The sequence below is a fragment of the Onychostoma macrolepis genome, chromosome 17 (genome assembly GCF_012432095.1).
Source record: "Onychostoma macrolepis isolate SWU-2019 chromosome 17, ASM1243209v1, whole genome shotgun sequence".
NCBI classification, from domain to species: Eukaryota; Metazoa; Chordata; class Actinopteri; order Cypriniformes; family Cyprinidae; genus Onychostoma; species Onychostoma macrolepis.
In genome coordinates, this window is record NC_081171.1 from 3866353 (window position 1) to 3885552 (window position 19200).

Consider the following 19200-nt stretch of genomic DNA (forward strand, 5'->3'; position numbering starts at 1 on the left):
TAGAGTTCAACTTTTCATCTTTACTTTGGCATTATTGACACAATAGTGATCATGTGACCGAATGACTTTGAAATTCAAAACCCTGAAACCTGAAAGAACCAAAGACATTGTTTGCATGTTTAAGTGTCATAGCAGCAGATTCTAAGTCTACATGCTCACACGAGACGAGAAACCATATGCAGCAGCTTCAGGTACAGTAAATTTACATTTATTATTTATACACAATATACATATTTGTGCAAAATAAATTGGCTTTGAAATTGTGTTCCAAAAGTCTGACGCTTCTGAGATGTTTCATTCCATTTATGTGTTTCAAAGAAACATCTCAAAATGTCAACACAGCTAAGCATTAAGAGACCCAAGTCATGCCGTCCCATGGATGTAAGACTGCTGAACCACAAAGAGGACGTCCATCTTCAGTGGAAACTACACAACATCAGAGCCAAATACAGACTCAACCTCAGGCTGCTGGAGCAGGAACGAGAGCTAGTGCTAAAAGAGCACAAACGGCTGCTGAATTTAAGGGTTTGTGAACCACGCGCAACCATCAACAACACAATGAGAGCCATATCAGAGGTCAGGATGACAAACGATGCGAACGAGACTCGATTTTCAAAATCCGCTCCAGCTTTCAGACCTCTATCCTCGGTGAAAACATATGAGGATGATAAAGAACAGAGGTTTGCTAAATCAGCATCATTCTCTGTCAAGCAAGATGATTCATCTCCACCTATGATAGTCACAGAGAAATTCAAATCTTCAGAAAACGGTCAGCTTTCCATTCTACAGCTGAAAGACCTGGCGTTGATCGACAGCATCTCCCAGAAAGAGCTGATGTATCGGGAAGAGTATTACCGATGGTATAAAGAAAGACTGAAACAACTGCAGAGAGAAAAACTACAACAGAAAATAAGGAGCTTTCTCAACTCTATAGAGCATTTGACAATGTATGCATGAATATTTATGTGCCGTTAAGAGAATTTTGAACTGATCATGCTAAATAGTTGTTTGTTTTCTTAGCTCTCTTAAATTGCGTGTCAATCTACCTCTGAATGTGCAACTGCACTGTAACGGAACATTATTTACATTAAGGTGTTAATTTTGTCACATTCGTTAAGCGATGCTTCCCATCCTCCTCATGGTCAGGACAGCCGTATGAGCTGGAGACTCCAGGAGCAGAGACTGGTTTTTCTTCCACTGTGGAGATTGTGAAAGTGTTTTATCTGTAAGAATAAAAGCAAATAAATACAAAATGAATGTAACCCAGTTCCTTTTCCTTATCTTTAAAGATAAATAAAGCATGCTTTGATTATACTGTTGCCCTCATTTCCAAATGAACGTCAGTAAGAAAACATACATACATTTACTCTGAAATAAATTAAATGACAATAAAAATAACAAGGATTTTCTCTTTTTTTTTTTTTGATCTTGATTTAGTCTTTACATTTTTTTATATTTACTGCATAATTTAACACAAAAACAACTGATAAAAATACTTTGTAATCTCACACTTCATTCCAGCCCGTGTAAGAATAATATCCATTCCATATTTACCCCTTCAGGTGAGATTTACCGAAAATAATTTCACATTAAAAGGGATAATTCACTCAAAAATGGAAATTGACATCATTTACTCACCAAAAGACTTTGGTTAATCTTTGAAACGGAAATAAAGAGAGAGGCTTCATTGAAAGTCCAGGTAACCAAAATTTAGAAGATCCAAAAAGCATTAAAAGCAATCTGTTCATCATATAAAGTAATCGTATCTTCACGAAACTTGGATTAAAATGAATATGGATTCTTTCATGACATATTTATGACCTTTTTGGACCTTCTAAGTTTTAGTTACCTGGACTTTCAATGCTTCTCAGTTTTCATTAACAGTCTCTTAATTTTTGTTTCAAAGATAATCAAAGTCATACAGGTCCGGAATGACATGAGGATGAGTAAATGATGACAGAGTTTTCATTTTTGGTTGAACTATATCTTTAATTCATTCATATTAATTTGCATCCATTTTATCCAAATCAACTTACACTGCATTCAATCGGTCTATTTTTCAAGCTATACAATCTAAACTCAAAAGACTGGCATTGCAAATGCCACGATGACTTGTTTGAGCTACATGAATGTTCGGTTCTAAATGACAATGTAAACAAAGGGGTGGAGCTTATCCAGGATCAGTTAAATTGTGACGTGCCGTACCTTCACACTCAATCCTAACCCGTGTCGGCAGACATTGTGTGAGATCGGCGTACTCCAGTGTGCATAGAACAGCTTTGGGAGACTCGCTTTGTGCTGTACACATGAGCACAAGAATATTGCACAACTGATTGCTCTCCATTACCTCCACCGAACCAACGAGCTCCTGTGGCAAAGTCAAGAAAGACTTATATTCAGCATTAAATTGATCAAAGTGAAAGTAAAGACATTGATAATCAAAGATCTTTTCATCAAAAATATCTACCACAGTTTCCGAAAATATTAAGCAGCAGAACTGTTTTCAACATTAATAATAAGAAGAAAATCAGCATATTAGAATGATTTCTGAAGGATCATGTGACACCGAAGGAAATGCATTTAAAAAACTATTCAAATAGACAACAGTGATTTTAAATTGTAACAATATTTAACAATATTAATGTTTTTAATATATCAAATAAATGCACCCTTAGCAAGCATAAAAGATTTATTTAAAAAAATGATTAAAAACATTTTGCCGACCCCAAACCTTGGTATATACAAAAAATGCAGGGAACCTGAATACCTTGAGGAGGCAGACCTGCCGTCTGCGAGCAGCTAAAGCGTTGAGGTTCTGGCTGAGGGTCTGCAGAAAGGCTTTAAGGTCTTTCTGCAGGATCTGTTTGGCAAAACTCTCGAGTGGGAATGACGGGGGGATGTTATGGCGAGAGATCTGCACGGTGCGCGTCAGGTCCAGCTCCATGTTATACGTCTCCAAATACACACCCTCAAAGGCAGTGTGAAAAGACACACACACGCTTTTCCCTTCCTTACACTCCACCAAATCATAGCCACCTGAGAAACACAGCACAATCGATCAGGCCTGAAACAGAGGCAATACACAGATGATCTAGGCATGATTTCATTGGTACATAATTACCAATTAAGTGATGAGCACGCTGAAGGTCCTTCAACTGCATTCTCCACGCTGTTAACAAAGACTTCTGTAGTTCAGTGAAGCCGCCTGCAGCAGCAGCATCATCATCCAATGGAAGATCTGTGCTGATTTTATCTTTCAGGATCTGCCGTGCAATGAGAAAAAGTGGATAATGAAGCTCATGGGTTTAAAGTTAGAAGTATGAATATTAGTGCTACTCTGACCCAATATAAAGACACTGAATTATTACATTATCATGTCAATGACAAAGTTAGATATTAAATAAATGTCTCTTTACCATTTCAACCCTGTCTCACCTTGACCACATCTGTCTGATGTTTGAGTTGATCTCTTTTGGCACGGAGGGTCACAGCTCTGGCTTTGAGCATCTCTAACCTCTGAGATTCATGCTGGTCCTGCTGTCCCATACCTTCCCTCTCTAAAGCCATCAGGTGACCCAGAACACCTGACATATGAATGATTGTAAAGTTGTGAAAACCTTAATAATAATAATAATAATTAAACATTATGTAAAGATATTCATCTTCTCATTAGCTTGTTATTGTGCCTCACCTTAGATATCCTATTTTAATGAAATAAAATGAAATTTTAGAGTTTAAAGGAACATTTTACCCAAAAATGCAGTGAATGGGTGCCGTCAGAATGCGTTATTATGGATTGGCATTTTGGCCAGACATGATCATTTAAAGTTAAAACATCCTGATGATTGACTGGAGTGGATTACTTTTGGACTATTGTGATGTTTTTAATCAGCTGTTTGGACTCTCATTCTGACGTGAAGGATCTGAGGATCCTCAAAATCAAACGGTGTGTGTTTCTGCTTCAAGTGAACAATCATACATTTGTGTTGTGTTTTACATTTTTTCTTTTATATCCATTTATTCACTCATTTATTATTCATTCATTTATAATCATTTATCATTTATAATAATCATTACAGTAACTTATATATTAATTTCAATGATTCATTAATTGATTAGTCATTTATATTATATTATAGTTGTTTTTTTCTACTATTTTCAGTTGTTGTTTAGTCTTATGACTGTGTGGTTTCAGGGTTTGTCTTCATAAATAAGAGATAAGTAGGAATGTTTATGGAAACTCAAGGATTATGGGATGTTGTTGTGAATTAGTTTTCTATAACAATACTTGCTGAATAAGTGCTGGTCAGACGAAGTTTGAGCATTGAAACATATGCAACTAAGACTATTCAATAAACTCTGCTCCTTTTGATCATCACTTCATCTCCTTCTGCTCTTCACTGGATTTTTCCTCAGTCAACTTCTTGGCTGATAGAAGACTGTTAATAAAATTTTGGGTACCAGACAAGACTTCCTGTTAACAGGTTTTGGGTATTAGACTACTTTGCTGACGGGTTGTTCTGTTACCAGACAAATCGGATATTTTCTGACAGGATCTGGCATCCGGGGCTGGATTTTAATTATCGGGCGTGGAGGCATGATCTAGCAGATGGCACCCATTCACTGCAGAAGATCCATTGGTGAGCAAGTTACATGCTACATTTCTCCAAATCTGTTCCCATGAAGAAACAAACTCATCTACATCTTAAATGCTAATTTTTTGGGTCAACTATTCCTTTTATGATCTTTAGGGCACTTCTATCCATTATTTAAAAAAAAAAAAAAAAAAATACTTTGATGTCTGAATGAGGAATATGTTTATTAGGCCTATTTCTTGATTAATTTAATAAATTGACTGAATTGAATGGAAAACAAGTGATACAGTGTAACTGTACAGTATAATTGTTATTTAGGAATTGCAAATTAATGTGTGCATTATATATATTTAAAATTACAAAAGATATTGGGGGAATAACTTGAGTTGAGTTGTATAACGTTATACGTTTACCAAATTAATTCCATGCAAGCATACACTTAAACGCAAAATGTTTTTAAGACACCTAGAAAACAGTAGAACAGAAGAATAAATTTAGCCAAGTGTGTCTAAATGGAAGACGTATAAAGGTTTCAAAACGTTCTGACATATTTGACACGTTTAATGATAATAGACTCATAAGTTTACCTTGCTCCATTGTTTCCATTACTTTGTTCTTGACGCGCGAATTTCTTACTTTTGCTAATTTGTTTCTTTGTAAATAGAACGTTTCGAAATCTGGCGCGCGGTTGTGTCAGGCTCGACCTCGGAAGCTAAAACACACCAACAGCGCTCTAGCGCATCATCACTGCGCGCTGTTTGCGCAGCCTCGTAATCTAATCAATGCTCAAGACTGCTCTATTTTCTCCCCACGTGGTTGCATATTTTTTTATTATCGAAATGCGCATATTATTATTATTTAATATTAAATTTAATATTCAGCCAATTATTTTAAAAAGCATGTGTAGAGAAAAACAGATGCATATACAGGTGTGTTGGAGAACACGATAACTATCACTGATCAGCTTTAGATTGTAAACTGTAAGGTACACTGTTTTTGACTGATAAAGTGGCTCAGTAACCTTCAGGCGTGATGGCAGCTGTAACACTAGGAGGAGTGCGACGCTGACATTCACTGTCTGGCCCTCGGATGACACGCATGAAGTGTGTGGAGCTCCAGCTGATCTGATTGACTGCTTTAGGTAAGAACACCTGCATGTCGAGCAAACATGTAACGCACTGCACGCGCTTTTGATAATGACAAACACTGTATGAACACTGAGAAATACAGCATGCGTCCACCAACTAACCCACCATAACAAGGAAGTGAAATTGCACAGACAGTTGGTATAGGGTAAACTAGGTAGATGAGTTAGCAAATGCGAATGTATTTAACGCTTTATATGAATTTATGGTTCTGGGCCATGCATTTGGGGTAAAGTTGAAACCGCAATCAGTGGCGTCTCTGAAAAATAGTCACAACAACTGCCAGGAACTGTTAACCCTCTAGTGCCTCGTGGTTTAGCCTTCACCATCCCTCATTAACCCATTATAGCCCTACAGAAAAATAGATACTGATATCATGGTACTGTGATATATACTGTACCATGATGCTGCTGAATGACTATATTCATATACCTCTTTAGAGCAAGTTAGGTCCTGAAAGTATCAAATTAAATTATTTTTCTCTCTCTCTGTAATTTAAAATCTAAGGTGGTATATACCTCCATAAAAGTTGTTAATCTTTGCTACAAAAAAATTAATAAAAATAATAATAATTTTTATATATATATATATATTATATCTTGATCGTTGCAATACAGCACAGATTTTAAGTGAGACTGACCAATCAGAGAAGGTACTGCAAACATGGAATTTAAAATGTATAAATAAAATATAAATTATAACATGGAATTTAAAATAAGCTATTTAGAAATGATATATATTACAAAATTATATACATTTAGAAATTATGTATGATTATATAGATAATTGATTCAAGGCTTCTTTTTTTTAAAAGTGGGTGCATTTAGGAACTGTTTTGGGGACTTTTTCTGTATCGTGATGTACATCCGAGTTTAAAGAGGCGAAAAGAGGAGAGTTTTAAGCAAACTAAATGATTGGATAAATGAAACGTATGGATAAAAATGCATGTGCAAAATAGGGTGAATTTTCATTTCATACCAGCGTTAAGTGGACTAAATGATTGAAGAAGTCCTACATGCATCACCAGAGATAAGTCTGAGGTTTTCACTGGAAGATCAAGTTATGACATTTTGATTAAAAATGCCAAATTAAAGTATCAATCATTCACGGTAAGAGCTATAACATGCATTCAGAAGATAGATCGGGTGAATTTTAATTTCAATGTGAACATACCTGCCTAACATGGAATCATAACCTGATTGACTAAGTGCATTATCTTATATCAACTTGTGACATGTTTCAGGTCGTCATCAGATTTGCAGATCAATGGCTTTGACCTTTGTCCTGATCACACAGCGGAGAGTCTAATATCACGCTTCATGCCTGCAGTCTCAGTATGGATCCCGTGGAGCATAAGTACTTCACTGTCATTGATTATGTGATATTTGCGTTGCTGTTGGTGGCCTCTATGGCCATCGGGCTGTACTACGCCTTCACTGGAGGACGCCAGAGCACCACACGAGAGTTCATGTATGCAGACAGGAGTATGAAGTGCCTGCCGCTCTCTCTGTCCCTCATGGCCACCTTCCAGTCAGCCGTGGCCCTCATTGGTACGCCGGCTGAGGTTTACAGCAATGGCACGCAGTACTGGTTTATCGGCTGCTCTTATATTCTGGGTCTCCTGATACCAGCACACATATTCATTCCTCTGTTCTACAGACTACATCTCACCAGTGTTTACCAGGTACACATCCTTTTAAATTATGAAATGACACACACACTCTTAAAAATAAAGTTTCTTTATTGGCATTCACCCAAAAATGAAAATATGCAGAAAATGTACTCACCCTCAAGCCATCCCAGATGAAGATGAGTGTGGAGAAATGTAGCATTACATCACTTGCTCACCAATGGATCCTCTGCAGTGAATGGGTAACCACAATAATCCACAAGTAATGCAGTCCATCAATTGACATCTTGTGAAGCAAAAAGTTGTGTGCTTGTAAGAAACAAATCCATCATTAAGACATTTTTAACTTCAAACTGCTGGTTTTGGCTAAAATGCGAGTGCTCTAACCATAATATTACTTTCTCCATTGAAAAAGTCGTCTTGTCGGAATCAGGAGAGAAATATGAACAGATCAAGCACAAGTGGCCACAGGTGAAAGCAGTCTAAAGCAGTTCTAAACAAATATGTGGGTGGATTTTGATGTGAGAGGGTAACAGGGTTGGAATGGTTACTATAGATAATGAACTTTTATTTTGCCCAACAGCGATGGTTTAAATTTAAAATGCCTTAATGATGGATTTGTTTCGTATAAACACATAGCTTTTCACTAGACATTATCTGATGGATTGGAGTGGTGTGGATTATTGTGATGTTTTTATCAGCTGTTTGGGCTCTCATTCTGACGGCACCCATTCACTGCAGAGGATCCATTGATGAGCAAGTCATGTAAGGTTACATTTCTCTAAATCTGATGAAAAAACAAACTCATCTACATCATGGATAGTCTGAGGATGAGTCAATTTTGAGTGTTTTTTTTTTTTTTTTCAAAATCTTTTGGGAAAATGTGCACTATTCCTTTAAGAATTGTTCACTGGAAGGTTCTTTGGGGAACAAAAATGGTCCTTCTATGGCATCGCTGCAACCTTTTTAGAACTTTTAGTTTTTGTAATAGTGTAGCCACATCCTGGCAACTGAACACAACACTGTAAGCGAGTTTAACACCACTAATGTTTTCTTTTGTCATTGATGCCTTTATTGCTCATGTCACCTCACAGTATTTGGAGCTGCGCTTCTGTAAAGCCGTCCGTATATGTGGCACTGTTACGTTTATTTTTCAGATGGTAAGTTCCTGCCTCTCTGTTGTGAAATAAAGTTTGCATTTTTGCATATTTGATGCATTGCATGGAGAGAGTTATTGTGTGGTTCCTTTTTGCAGGTCATTTATATGGGTGTTGGCATCTATACACCTGCTCTTGCATTGAATGCAGGTAATGTTACAAGTGTGTATAGTCATAATTAACATATTAATGCATGAACATAAATGTGACTGTCTGTTGTAAGTGATAACATATATCTGTCTCTAGTTACTGGTTTTCCTTTATGGGGAGCAGTATTGGCGACTGGGTTAGTGTGCACTCTTTATACGGCACTGGTAAGATGATTTTGAGTTGTTTAAGCTTGCTTACTTTACAGGTTACATGCATCTGGTCTTATTGTGCACAGTTCATCAGTGCATGATATCAAATGTTTGTCTTTGCAAATTTTCATCAGCTTGCTTTGCATCTTAAACATTTATTTTTGGATGACAACATTTGATGTTAACCATTAACCCTATAAAGCATACTGTATCATATTTGATATGCAAATTTGTATGGCCTCTAAATGATCAACATTATCATATCTTTACTGAGAAACCTGTTGCACACAATCCACTACATGCCTACTACAAAAAATTGATTTTTCAGCCTGTTATTTCCTAAGTCAGACTTAACAGCTTTAAATATCCTTTTGTCAGGTAATTCCATATTGATTGGTTGCTTTGTTTTCATTGTTGCAAAGAAGTAATTCTTTTCTTTTTGCATGTTGTTCCTCCTGGTAGGGTGGGCTGAAGGCAGTGGTCTGGACCGATGTTTTCCAGACAGTAGTGATGTTTACTGGTCAGCTGGCCGTCATCATTGTAGGTGTTCATCAGGCTGGTGGTCTCTCTGATGCCTGGGTGAAAGTCAGAGATGGTGGACTCATCTCTGGGATTGAGTATGTATGGTTTAAATGACATAGAAGCTGGTAGGCAGCATATTTAACCACCAGGTGACTCCATAAACGCATCTATAAAAAATCAAGGGTTTTCAAATAGTTTGAAGCCTAGGACCCCCAAATATGATGATGGTCCCTTTTTGAGGAAGTCCATTTATATTGTGAGAGGAACTGTATAGGCAAAATGTCCACAATTAAATAGTTGTTGTTAGTTGGTCTTTCAAAATAAATATTGTTCCAAAGATAAACCCTTTTTTTAGAAACCATATGCAGATTTTGTTGAATTAATATCAATTGCGAGAGATAAACTCAGAATTGCAAGATATAAACTTTCAATCGCAAAAAAAATTTTCTGCCACTGAATAAATTAATTAATTTCATCTCACAATTCAGGCTTTTCTTCTCGCAATTCTGAGTTTATATCTGACTTTTTCCCCAAAAGAAAAGTCACAAGTATATATATTTTTTTTGTTTTATTGCATGGTAGCTTTCATGGGCATCATCGAAACTCATCAAATTCCTAATCCGAAGCGTTAGATGTAGGCATGCATCTCATCTAGGGCTGCAACAACGAATCGATTAAATCGATAAAAATCGATTACTAAAAGCGTTGGCAACGAATTTCATAATCGATTCGTTGTGTCGCGCGACGCGGAGACGTTTGATTATTAAAAAAAAAAAAAAAAAAAAAAACTTTAGTTGAGCGCGGAGCGGAGTGAACACACTCGGTCTCTCTCGCGCACGGATGGTAGCAGAGTTTGGCGCCTCATAAATAAAAAACAAAAAGTAAAAAAAAAAAAAAAAAAAAACGAGCGGAGGTAGAGGAAAGATACATGGCGGAGGCAGAGAAATCCGTGCGACCCAAGTCATCCAAGGTGTGGGAGCAGGGGCGGCGTTTGCGTATGGCAGAGTTTGGCAGTTGCCATACCCTAGCCCAGTCAGGTGCTGTGAAAAATTATCCAAACTTGAGTCGCTTATAATTCGTTTTTATTATTTTAAATCAGAGAGTTTTAAAAATAGTAAACCAATGATAAGCATTAAAATAACTTGTCAGTAAAACTGTAACGCCATTGGATCATCGAGCTCTCAGCGAGACCTCGCACCTTCACCCGCCTCCGTTCAGATTGACGCGCCGCGCACAGCCTGGAGAAGATGAGATCTCTGCTTTTTCGCAATGCAAGGGTGAATAAATAATTGGTGTTTGAATAGTACAGCGTTTTCTTTACTCAAACACTATGTCAGTAAAGGATAATGTTTTTGTGTGTTTGAAGAGTGGAGAAGAATTAGTTATTTGCTGTCTATATACGTTTTAAATATCCTGTGCATTATGTGCATAAGCGCTTAATTTGAGATTTTGGCCAAGTGTATTAAACAACAAGAAAAACTAAGCGCCCATATAGCTACAATCAAAGTTATATAACCTGTAAAAGTTGATGAAAGCATAATGCACTTAATGCACTTATGCACTGCATAACAGTTACAGCCGTTCTAACGACAGACAAAACACTCCATCTCCGTCATTCTCTGGTCAAAACATTATTAACTCCATTTGAGCTTGATTTTCATATAATGTTAAGTGCAGGTGTCTGATACAATACCAACGCTAACGACGCAGTGTTGTTAAATTATTTAATTTTTTGCACTCTCCCCCCCCCAAAAAAGTCTATATATTTGGCAGATGTAAAGCATACATGTGTATGTTTTTTGTGTTAGTCCATTTTTATTTTATTTTATTATTATTATAACAGCTCAGGGATGTTCAAGGAGCAACATGTTTGTGCACTTTCTAAAGATTTTAGTTCTGTTTTTGAATAAAGGGTTGGAAATTAATGCTTTTTTTTTTTTTTTTTAATCCGATTCATCGATTAATCGAAAAAATAATCGACAGATTAATCGATTATTAAAATAATCGTTAGTTGCAGCCCTAATCTCATCCCATTCTGTTAGTGCTACAGAATGCTATTACAGGTGCTGGTCATATAATTAGAATATCATCAAAAAGTTGATTTATTTCACTAATTCCATTCAAAAAGTGAAACTTGTATATTATATTCATTCATTACACACAGACTGATATATTTCAAATGTTTATTTCTTTTAATTTTGATGATTAGAGCTTACAGCTCATGAAAGTCAAAAATCAGTATCTCAAAATATTAGAATATTACTTAAGACCAATACAAAGAAAGGATTTTTAGAAATCTTGGCCAACTGAAAAGTATGAAAATGAAAACTATGAGCATGTACAGCACTCAATACTTAGTTGGGGCTCCTTTTGCCTGAATTACTGCAGCAATGCGGCGTGGCATGGAGTCGATCAGTCTGTGGCACTGCTCAGGTGTTATGAGAGCCCAGGTTGCTCTGATAGTGGCCTTCAGCTCATCTGCATTGTTGGGTCTGGTGTCTCTCATCTTCCTCTTGACAAGGTTCAGGTCAGGCGAGTTTGCTGGCCAATCAAGCACAGTAACACTATGGTCATTGAACCAGCTTTTGGTACCTTTGGCAGTGTGGGCAGGTGCCAAGTCCTGCTGGAAAATGAAATCAGCATCTCCATAAAGCTTGTCAACAGAAGGAAGCATGAAGTGCTCTAAAATTTCCTGGTAGATGGCTGCGTTGACTGTGGACATCAGAAAACACAGTGGACCAACACCAGCAGATGACATGGCAGCCCAAATCATCACTGACTGTGGAAACTTCACACTGGACTTCAAGCAACATGGATTCTATGCCTCTCCAGTCTTCCTTCAGACTCTGGGACCTTGATTTCCAAATGAAATGTAAAATTGACTTTCATCTGAAAAGAGGACTTTGGACCACTGAGCAACAGTCCAGTTCTTTTTCTCCACAGCCCAGTTAAGATGCTTCTGATGTTGTCTCTGGTTCAGAAGTGGCTTGGTAGCCCTTTTCCTGAAGACGTCTGAGCGTGGTGACTCTTGATGCACTGACTCCAGCTTCAGTCCACTCCTTGTGAAGCTCTCCCAAGTGTTTGAATCGGCTTTGCTTGACTGTATTCTCAAGCTTGCGGTCATCCCTGTTGCTTGTGCACCTTTTCCTACCCAAATTCTTCCTTCCAGTCAACTTTGCATTTAATATGCTTTGATACAGCACTCTGTAAACAGCCACACCTTTCAGTAATGACCTTCTGTGACTTACCCTCTTTGTGGAGGGTGTCAATGTTCGTCTTCTGGATCATTGCCATGTCAGCAGTCTTCCCCATTAATGTGGTTTCAAAGAACAAGAGATACCCAGAATTTATACTGTAGGGATGGTCATTTATTCAAACTCAAATGTAAATATTCTAATATTTTGAGATACTGATTTTTGACTTTCATGAGCTGTAAGCTCTAATCATCAAAATTAAAAGAAATAAACATTTGAAATATATCAGTCTGTGTGTAATGAATGAATATAATATACAAGTTTCACTTTTTGAATGGAATTAGTGAAATAAATCAACTTTTTGATGATATTCTAATTATATGACGAGCACCTGTATATTGATACTCAAAGTCATTTCTCGTATTGACTGACTGTGTCTGTCCAGCCTGAATCCAGACCCAACGGTGAGACACACGTTCTGGACGTTAGGTGTTGGAGGAGTGTTTCTGATGCTGTCTCTGTATGGAGTGAACCAGGCTCAGGTTCAGAGATACCTCAGTTCTTGTACAGAGAAAGAAGCCATCATGTAAGTTCTAATTTTACTCTCATACAAACCCCTAAGGCTCTCAGATAAATGTATGTGTCACAAAACATCATGTGTTCTCGCGCAGGTCCTGCTATATGGTGTTTCCCTGTCTTCAGGTGGCTTTAATGCTCAGTTGTCTGATGGGGCTGGTCATGTACGCCTGCTACGGTAATAACAGCCTTCTAGAACAGCAGTATATCACGTCCAAAGACCAGGTTAGTAGCACCAAACAACAGTCATGTGACTGCATACTGTATATAATTCTATAATTTGGGATAATAAATAGTGAATTTTTATGATGTGTTTTGACTGTACAGATGGTGCTGTACTTCGTCATGGACATGCTACAGAACTTCCCTGGACTTCCTGGATTGTTTGTGGCGTGTTTGTTCAGTGCATCTCTCAGGTAACTGCATGATGATTGTAGCGATCGTATTTCACAGGTCATATCCTGTGTGTGTGTGTGTGTGTGTGTGTGTGTGTGTGTGAAATACACACCCGTTCAAAAGTTTGGTTATGGTTAAAATTTTTCATGCTTTTGAAAGAAGTCTCTTCTGCTCACTAAGGCTGCATTTATTAAATCAATAATATTGTAAAATATTATAATTTAAAATAACTGCTTTCTCTTTGAATATATGTTCAAATGTAATTTATTCCCGTGATCAAAGTTGAATTTTCAGCGTCATTACTCCAGTCTTCAGTGTCACATGATCCTTCAGAAATCATTCTAATATGCTGATTCTGCTCATGAAACATTTCTGATTATTATCCATGTTGAAAACACTTGTGCTGCTTCATATTTTTGTAGAAACCGTAATAAACTTTTTTTCAGTATTTTTTAATGAATTAAAGCTCAAAAGAGCAACATTTATGTGAAATCGAAATCTTTTGTAACTTTATAACTCTTTACTTTTGATTATTTAATGCACCCTGACAGAATAGAAGTGAAATAAAAATAAACCTTACTGACCAAATTTTGAATGGTAGTCTGTGTTCATGCTAATCTGCTTTATTTTTGTCTCTATAGTAAACATATTCAAAAAGAATGAAAAAGAGATACAGACAATGGTCAGTGCACAAGCAATAAAATATGGAAATATACTTATTTGTATCTAAAAATGAGATGCTCTCCTTCACATTCACAGTACAATATCCTCAGCTTTTAACTCATTAGCCACGGTGACCATGGTGGATCTGATCAAACCCCATTACTCAATGACGGAGGCCAGAGCCACTCTGCTGTCAAAGATACTGGGTGAGAGATTATCATCAATGCTCATCTCTTCATTTGAAATGATTTCCGTCTCTCCACTGATGCACAAAGATAGAAAATGTTTCATCAGATTTCCCCTTTACTCAAAGAGATCAAATGAAGCTTTCAGTGAGCATGTTTATAATGCATGATTATTGTATATTCCTCATCCAGCTCTATCATATGGGATTATATGTCTGGCTATGGCTTATGTCGTGCATTTGATGAACAGTTCAGTTCTTCAGGTAAGCGTGCATGCTTTTATAAGCAGTGATGAATTTATATAGCAGTAATCAGCCTATGCCAATGTTAAGAAATCTAAATATATCGTGTTAAATCTGATTAACCTCTATACTCTTAAACTTTATTGCCATTGATGGTTCCATGAAGAAATTTTAAGAATTATTCTGTTAAACAAAATGTTCTTTATAGTTGAAAAAGGTGCTTTAGATTATTAAAATGATCTTCACACTAAGAAAAAACAAGTACATTTGGAAAAAATGTACTCACCCTCAGGCCATCCAAGATGTAAATGAGGCCCTGAGGATCCTCTGCAGTGAATGGGTGCCGTCAGAATGAGAGTACAAACAGCTGATTAAAAACCACAAGTAATCCACACCACTCCAGTCCATCAGATAATGTCTTGTGAAGCGAAAAGCTGTGTGTTTGTGAGAAAACTCCATCATTAAGAAGTTATCAACGTCAAATCATTGCTTCTGGTTAAAATATGTAGTCTATAAGAGTCTATAATCAATAGTATTGTTTTCTTCAGTTAAAAGTCATCTTGTCTGAATCAGGAGAGAAATATGCACAGATCAACCACCATTTACAAAACAGTTCTAAACAAATATGTTGGTGGATTTTGACGTGAGAGAAGAACAGGGGATGGACTTTTTTTAATGGAGGAAGCATTATTATGAATTACGGACTCATATTTTGGCCAGACGCGACTGTTTAAAGTTAAAACGCCTTAATAATGGATTTGCTTCAAGCAGCTTTTCACAAGACATTAATTGATGGACTGGAGTGGTGTGGATTGTGATATTTTTATCAGCTGTTTGGACTCTCATTCTGACGGCACCCATTCACTGCAGAGGATCCATTGGTGAGCAAGTCATGCAATGTTAAATTTCTCCAAATCTGTTCCAATGAACAAACAAATGATCTAACTATCTTAGATCTATTAGAACTATCATATATTAAATTTTCAGCAAATTTTTGGGTGAACTATTCATCTATAGAACCCCCTTTTATAGCATTAATTTCTAAGAGTGTGGTTGTGTATTTCACTTTAAGGCAGCTCTCAGTATCTTCGGGATGGTCGGTGGGCCGCTGCTCGGTCTGTTCTGTCTCGGCATCTTTTTCCCATGTGCAAATAGTATCGTAAGTTCCTTCCTTCCATTCATCAATCCATCCATAAGTCCACCCACATAAATAAGGACGTTTTCTCTCTTTCATTCAGGGAGCTGTAATAGGACTTGCTGCAGGACTAGTCATGGCTTTCTGGGTTGGCATTGGTGGCTTTTTGTTCCGGATACCCAGTTCTGTACAATTCCTTCCACTTAACTCTACTAACACCATACCAGCCGCCTCTGAAAACATCACAGCCGTGCCTGCTCTCATAGATGCTGCCAGGTGACTTGTAGATCAGTACCAGCATGCACTGTAATGTATATGCTTAGTGAAAGAATTAAATGCTTTTCCTCATTTTCCAGCAGACCTGTAGGGCTGAATGGGTTGTATTCTCTGTCGTACATGTGGTACAGCGCACTCAACTCCTCCACCGTGGTGCTCATCGGACTCATTATCAGCTTCGTGACTGGTAAGAAACACTGACATGAAGAGCTTCTGATAGACATTAAACTGAGCTGCTCGGTGATTAGAGGTATGATATTACGTTACTAAATAATTAGAATTAGACTAAGGCTTAAAAAATAATTATTAGACTTAGAAAGGTAGTTTTGTGGATGATAAAATAGGTGAAAAAATCTCAAACACATGAAGGACCCAGAAAATCACAGAGAGAATGCAAAAGCAATTTTATAATTATCTTTATTTTTTTATTTTTTTTTCAAGGCCCAACAAAAGGAGACGATGTGGCCTCTGGCACAGTGTATCCTGTGATGAGAACGGCACGATCCCTTCTGGACAAGCTTGTGAAGCCGAGCGCTTGCTGTACGGCTCCTTCAGAGCACACGGTAAGACGGTCCTATGGCTTTACAGTAAAATGCATTGTTGCTTTGGCTGATTTTACTGTAGTAAACCTGCTTCTAGCAGATCGATGATCATAAAGAAGTGAATGGAAATGTAAAGGAGGATGCTGGAACTGTGGAAGAGACAGAAACATTTCTCCTATCAAATCCAGTGTCTCACGTGGAGCACGAGACCTCCGTATAGCAAAACCACCAAGAACGGGTTATCCTGCAATGCTGAGTATTGTGAATATGATGTATATTTATGATGTCAGTAATGCTAATTACAGAGATGTGTGCCTGTAATTATTTTGCCTAGGTGTACATTTTTGTAATGGACTGTATATTTCTGTCACATTTGTATTGTTTTGTATGAGTAGCTGCTGTACATAAAACCAAAGAAAACTATTTTTTACAACATGCACTAAAATGTTAACGTCTGATCCAAATGACAAGGAGAATGTTCAGCAAATCAGTTTTTATAATAAAAGTATTTGTGCATCGTGTGCTGCAGCTTTTCTGGGTGAATCTCAAATCTGGCTCATATTTCACCCCAAAATAAAAATAGGAACATTAACTTTTGCATTAAGATGTTATTAAAATAAGAATAAACAGCACCATCAAAATAATAATTTTCTGTTTTCTCAGTATTGTAATATGAATTGTGGGAAGACCGTGTGCTTAATTATCATTAATACTTTGCAAACAAACTAAGGCTTTATTTTCCTTAAGCAAAAGATGTATTTATTTATTTATTTCATTTTGGGGTGATGTATGACCTGGACAGGTTCTTGAAATGTTTCACATTTTGTAAAATTAAGATGCATTCAAGTCCATATGCATACATACATTTTTATTAATAATATACTATTATAAATAAAAAATAAGTGATATATACATAAGATAGACTTATTTTTATTCATTCATATTATGTATGTATTAAAAATATATATCTTAAAAGTCTGGATTAAAGAGGAATTTCTGTTTTAGTTATTCCTACATTTTCCCAGCAGATGTCGCCAATTTGCAAAATACACAAAGACGCTAAATGTCCAAATACTTCAATGAAAAAATGAAAATACACCAAATACATAATTTGTGGTTCCTCGTGTTGCTACACAAGTGGAACCTCTGGGCCCATTTTCAAGAGAGATGGTTCAAAGTGAAAATAGCAGGCTAATGCTGTGCTTTGTTAAAGCAGATTGGGTGAGATGGTTTTAGGATCATGGTCAGGTGCTCAGCTGAGATGTTGTAAATGCAACTTTAGAAACAGACAAATGTCATGCTGACATTTCAGTGTGTTATTTCTTGGATAAATGTCAGTTCTTTAACTGAAATATGGTGAGTCAACCGTCCAAAGGCCGATGAATGGCATTAAAGTGTAGCCTGTGGGAACTTCTTGCTAAATGAAGCTTTCAGCAGAATTTCTGGTCCAATAAGAAAACCTATTTATCAATCTATAGAGAGCAGAATATGATACTGACTTGAGGATGGGCTCTTTTAACAGCAAGCAGAGATGAGAGCCTTTACAGTTCAACCTCAATGATTTTGATTAATATGCAATTCAAAAACTGTATACAATTTGCTCTATTATGTATTGTAACTACAATGATAAAAATGTGTAGAAACAATCCTTACTACTTAATTTTTTTACAATGTGGTCAAAGCAGATGATACTGTGATATAACAGCATACAGTGTGCCCTTCATTCAGATTAGAATTTATTGCATTTCATGACTCTCTGATAGATTTGCATTGTAAAATAGATGTATGTTGTGATGATGCTATGTTTGCATGAGCAAACTTACAGGAAATTCATATTTGAAGTACCAGGGGGGGGAAAACACCACAGTCTTGTGCTATTTAAATGAGTTTGTTTCTTCATCATGACAGATATGGAGAAATTTAGCATGACATCACTTGCTCACTAATGGATCCTCTGCAGTGAATGGGTGCCGTCAGAATGAGAGTCCAAACAGCTAATAAAAACATCACAATAATCCACAAGTAACCCACATGACTTCAGTCCATCAATTAATGTCATGTGAAGCCAAAAGATGATTGTTTGTAGAAAACAAATCCCCCCATTAAGACATTTTTAACATCAAACCATTGCTTCTGGCTAAAATACAAAGTCCGAAATCCACAACAATGCATCCTTTGTGGATTATTGTGATGTTTTTATCAGGTGTTTGGACTCTCATTCTGACGGCACCCATTCACTGCAGAGCATCCACTGGTGAGCAAGTGATGTGATGCTAAATTTAAAAAAAAAAATGTGTTCCCATGAAGAAACAAACTCATCTGTATCTTGCATGGCCTGAAGGTGAGTACATTTTCAGCAATTGCGTTGCGGAGGGCTCATGTATTGATGACAAGCTAAATCATAGAAATACTGAATAAAATACAATTCATTTGCATGTCATGTGACCATCATTCAACATCAGAAAAGCATGAACAGATTGTTCAATTGTTGAAATATTAACTTTAAATCTCCATGGGGACTCGAAGGGGTTTGGCATATAATATACTGAGCATAAAACGTCACAGAAAAGCAAAAGTCGTTGGTAAAGTAGGTGTCATTTCATAAAAATCATGAGGCCATGCAAAGTAAAATGCAAATACAGT

At 36.9% G+C, this 19200-nt stretch overlaps 3 protein-coding genes across 7 annotated transcripts; 2 read left to right on the plus strand and 1 right to left on the minus strand.

Moving 5' to 3' along the window:
- Positions 1-58: 58 nt before the first annotated feature.
- LOC131523084 (uncharacterized) lies at positions 59-957 on the plus strand. The gene is made up of 2 exons (XM_058749115.1): positions 59-191; positions 319-957. The coding sequence occupies exons 1-2, from the start codon at positions 177-179 to the stop codon at positions 955-957; spliced, it is 654 nt and encodes a 217-aa protein (XP_058605098.1). The 5' UTR covers positions 59-176.
- On the minus strand, positions 593-5767 carry cenpo (centromere protein O). Of its 3 annotated transcripts, none has more exons than XM_058749113.1 (7): positions 5617-5767; positions 3436-3584; positions 3122-3263; positions 2768-3036; positions 2206-2368; positions 1087-1223; positions 593-730 (listed from the first exon to the last, which is right to left on the minus strand). In XM_058749113.1, the coding sequence occupies exons 1-6, from the start codon at positions 5750-5752 to the stop codon at positions 1114-1116; spliced, it is 969 nt and encodes a 322-aa protein (XP_058605096.1). In that variant the 5' UTR covers positions 5753-5767; the 3' UTR covers positions 593-730; positions 1087-1113. The 3 variants fall into 3 exon arrangements, with proteins under 3 accessions (XP_058605096.1, XP_058605095.1, XP_058605097.1); XM_058749112.1 differs by lacking the exon at positions 593-730 and adding an exon at positions 760-897; XM_058749114.1 differs by lacking the exons at positions 593-730; positions 5617-5767 and adding an exon at positions 5183-5541.
- slc5a6b (solute carrier family 5 member 6) lies at positions 5617-17431 on the plus strand. 3 transcript variants are annotated; one of them, XM_058749108.1, is made up of 16 exons: positions 5617-5736; positions 6984-7424; positions 8465-8530; positions 8626-8677; positions 8774-8841; positions 9289-9443; positions 12988-13128; positions 13214-13343; positions 13446-13534; positions 14274-14383; positions 14555-14625; positions 15677-15763; positions 15843-16015; positions 16099-16202; positions 16457-16578; positions 16655-17431. In XM_058749108.1, the coding sequence occupies exons 2-16, from the start codon at positions 7077-7079 to the stop codon at positions 16775-16777; spliced, it is 1839 nt and encodes a 612-aa protein (XP_058605091.1). In that variant the 5' UTR covers positions 5617-5736; positions 6984-7076; the 3' UTR covers positions 16778-17431. The 3 variants fall into 3 exon arrangements, with proteins under 3 accessions (XP_058605091.1, XP_058605089.1, XP_058605090.1); XM_058749106.1 differs by having other exon boundaries at positions 16096-16202; positions 16655-17430; XM_058749107.1 differs by having other exon boundaries at positions 16096-16202; positions 16658-17427.
- Positions 17432-19200: the final 1769 nt, after the last annotated feature.

Excerpts from the sequence above, each read along its gene's own strand:
- cenpo (XM_058749113.1), bottom strand. The coding sequence starts at position 5,752 with ATGCAGGTGTTCTTACCTAAAGCAGTCAATCAGATCAGCTGGAGCTCC. Across the intron at positions 3,264-3,435 it reads ATCAGACAGATGTGGTCAAG|ATCCTGAAAGATAAAATCAG; the intron begins GTGAGACAGGGT and ends ATTGCACGGCAG. Across the intron at positions 2,369-2,767 it reads GGCAGGTCTGCCTCCTCAAG|GAGCTCGTTGGTTCGGTGGA; the intron begins GTATTCAGGTTC and ends ACTTTGCCACAG.
- slc5a6b (XM_058749106.1), top strand. The coding sequence starts at position 7,077 with ATGGATCCCGTGGAGCATAAGTACTTCACTGTCATTGATTATGTGATA. Across the intron at positions 13,344-13,445 it reads ATATCACGTCCAAAGACCAG|ATGGTGCTGTACTTCGTCAT; the intron begins GTTAGTAGCACC and ends TTGACTGTACAG. Across the intron at positions 16,203-16,456 it reads CATTATCAGCTTCGTGACTG|GCCCAACAAAAGGAGACGAT; the intron begins GTAAGAAACACT and ends TTTTTTTTCAAG.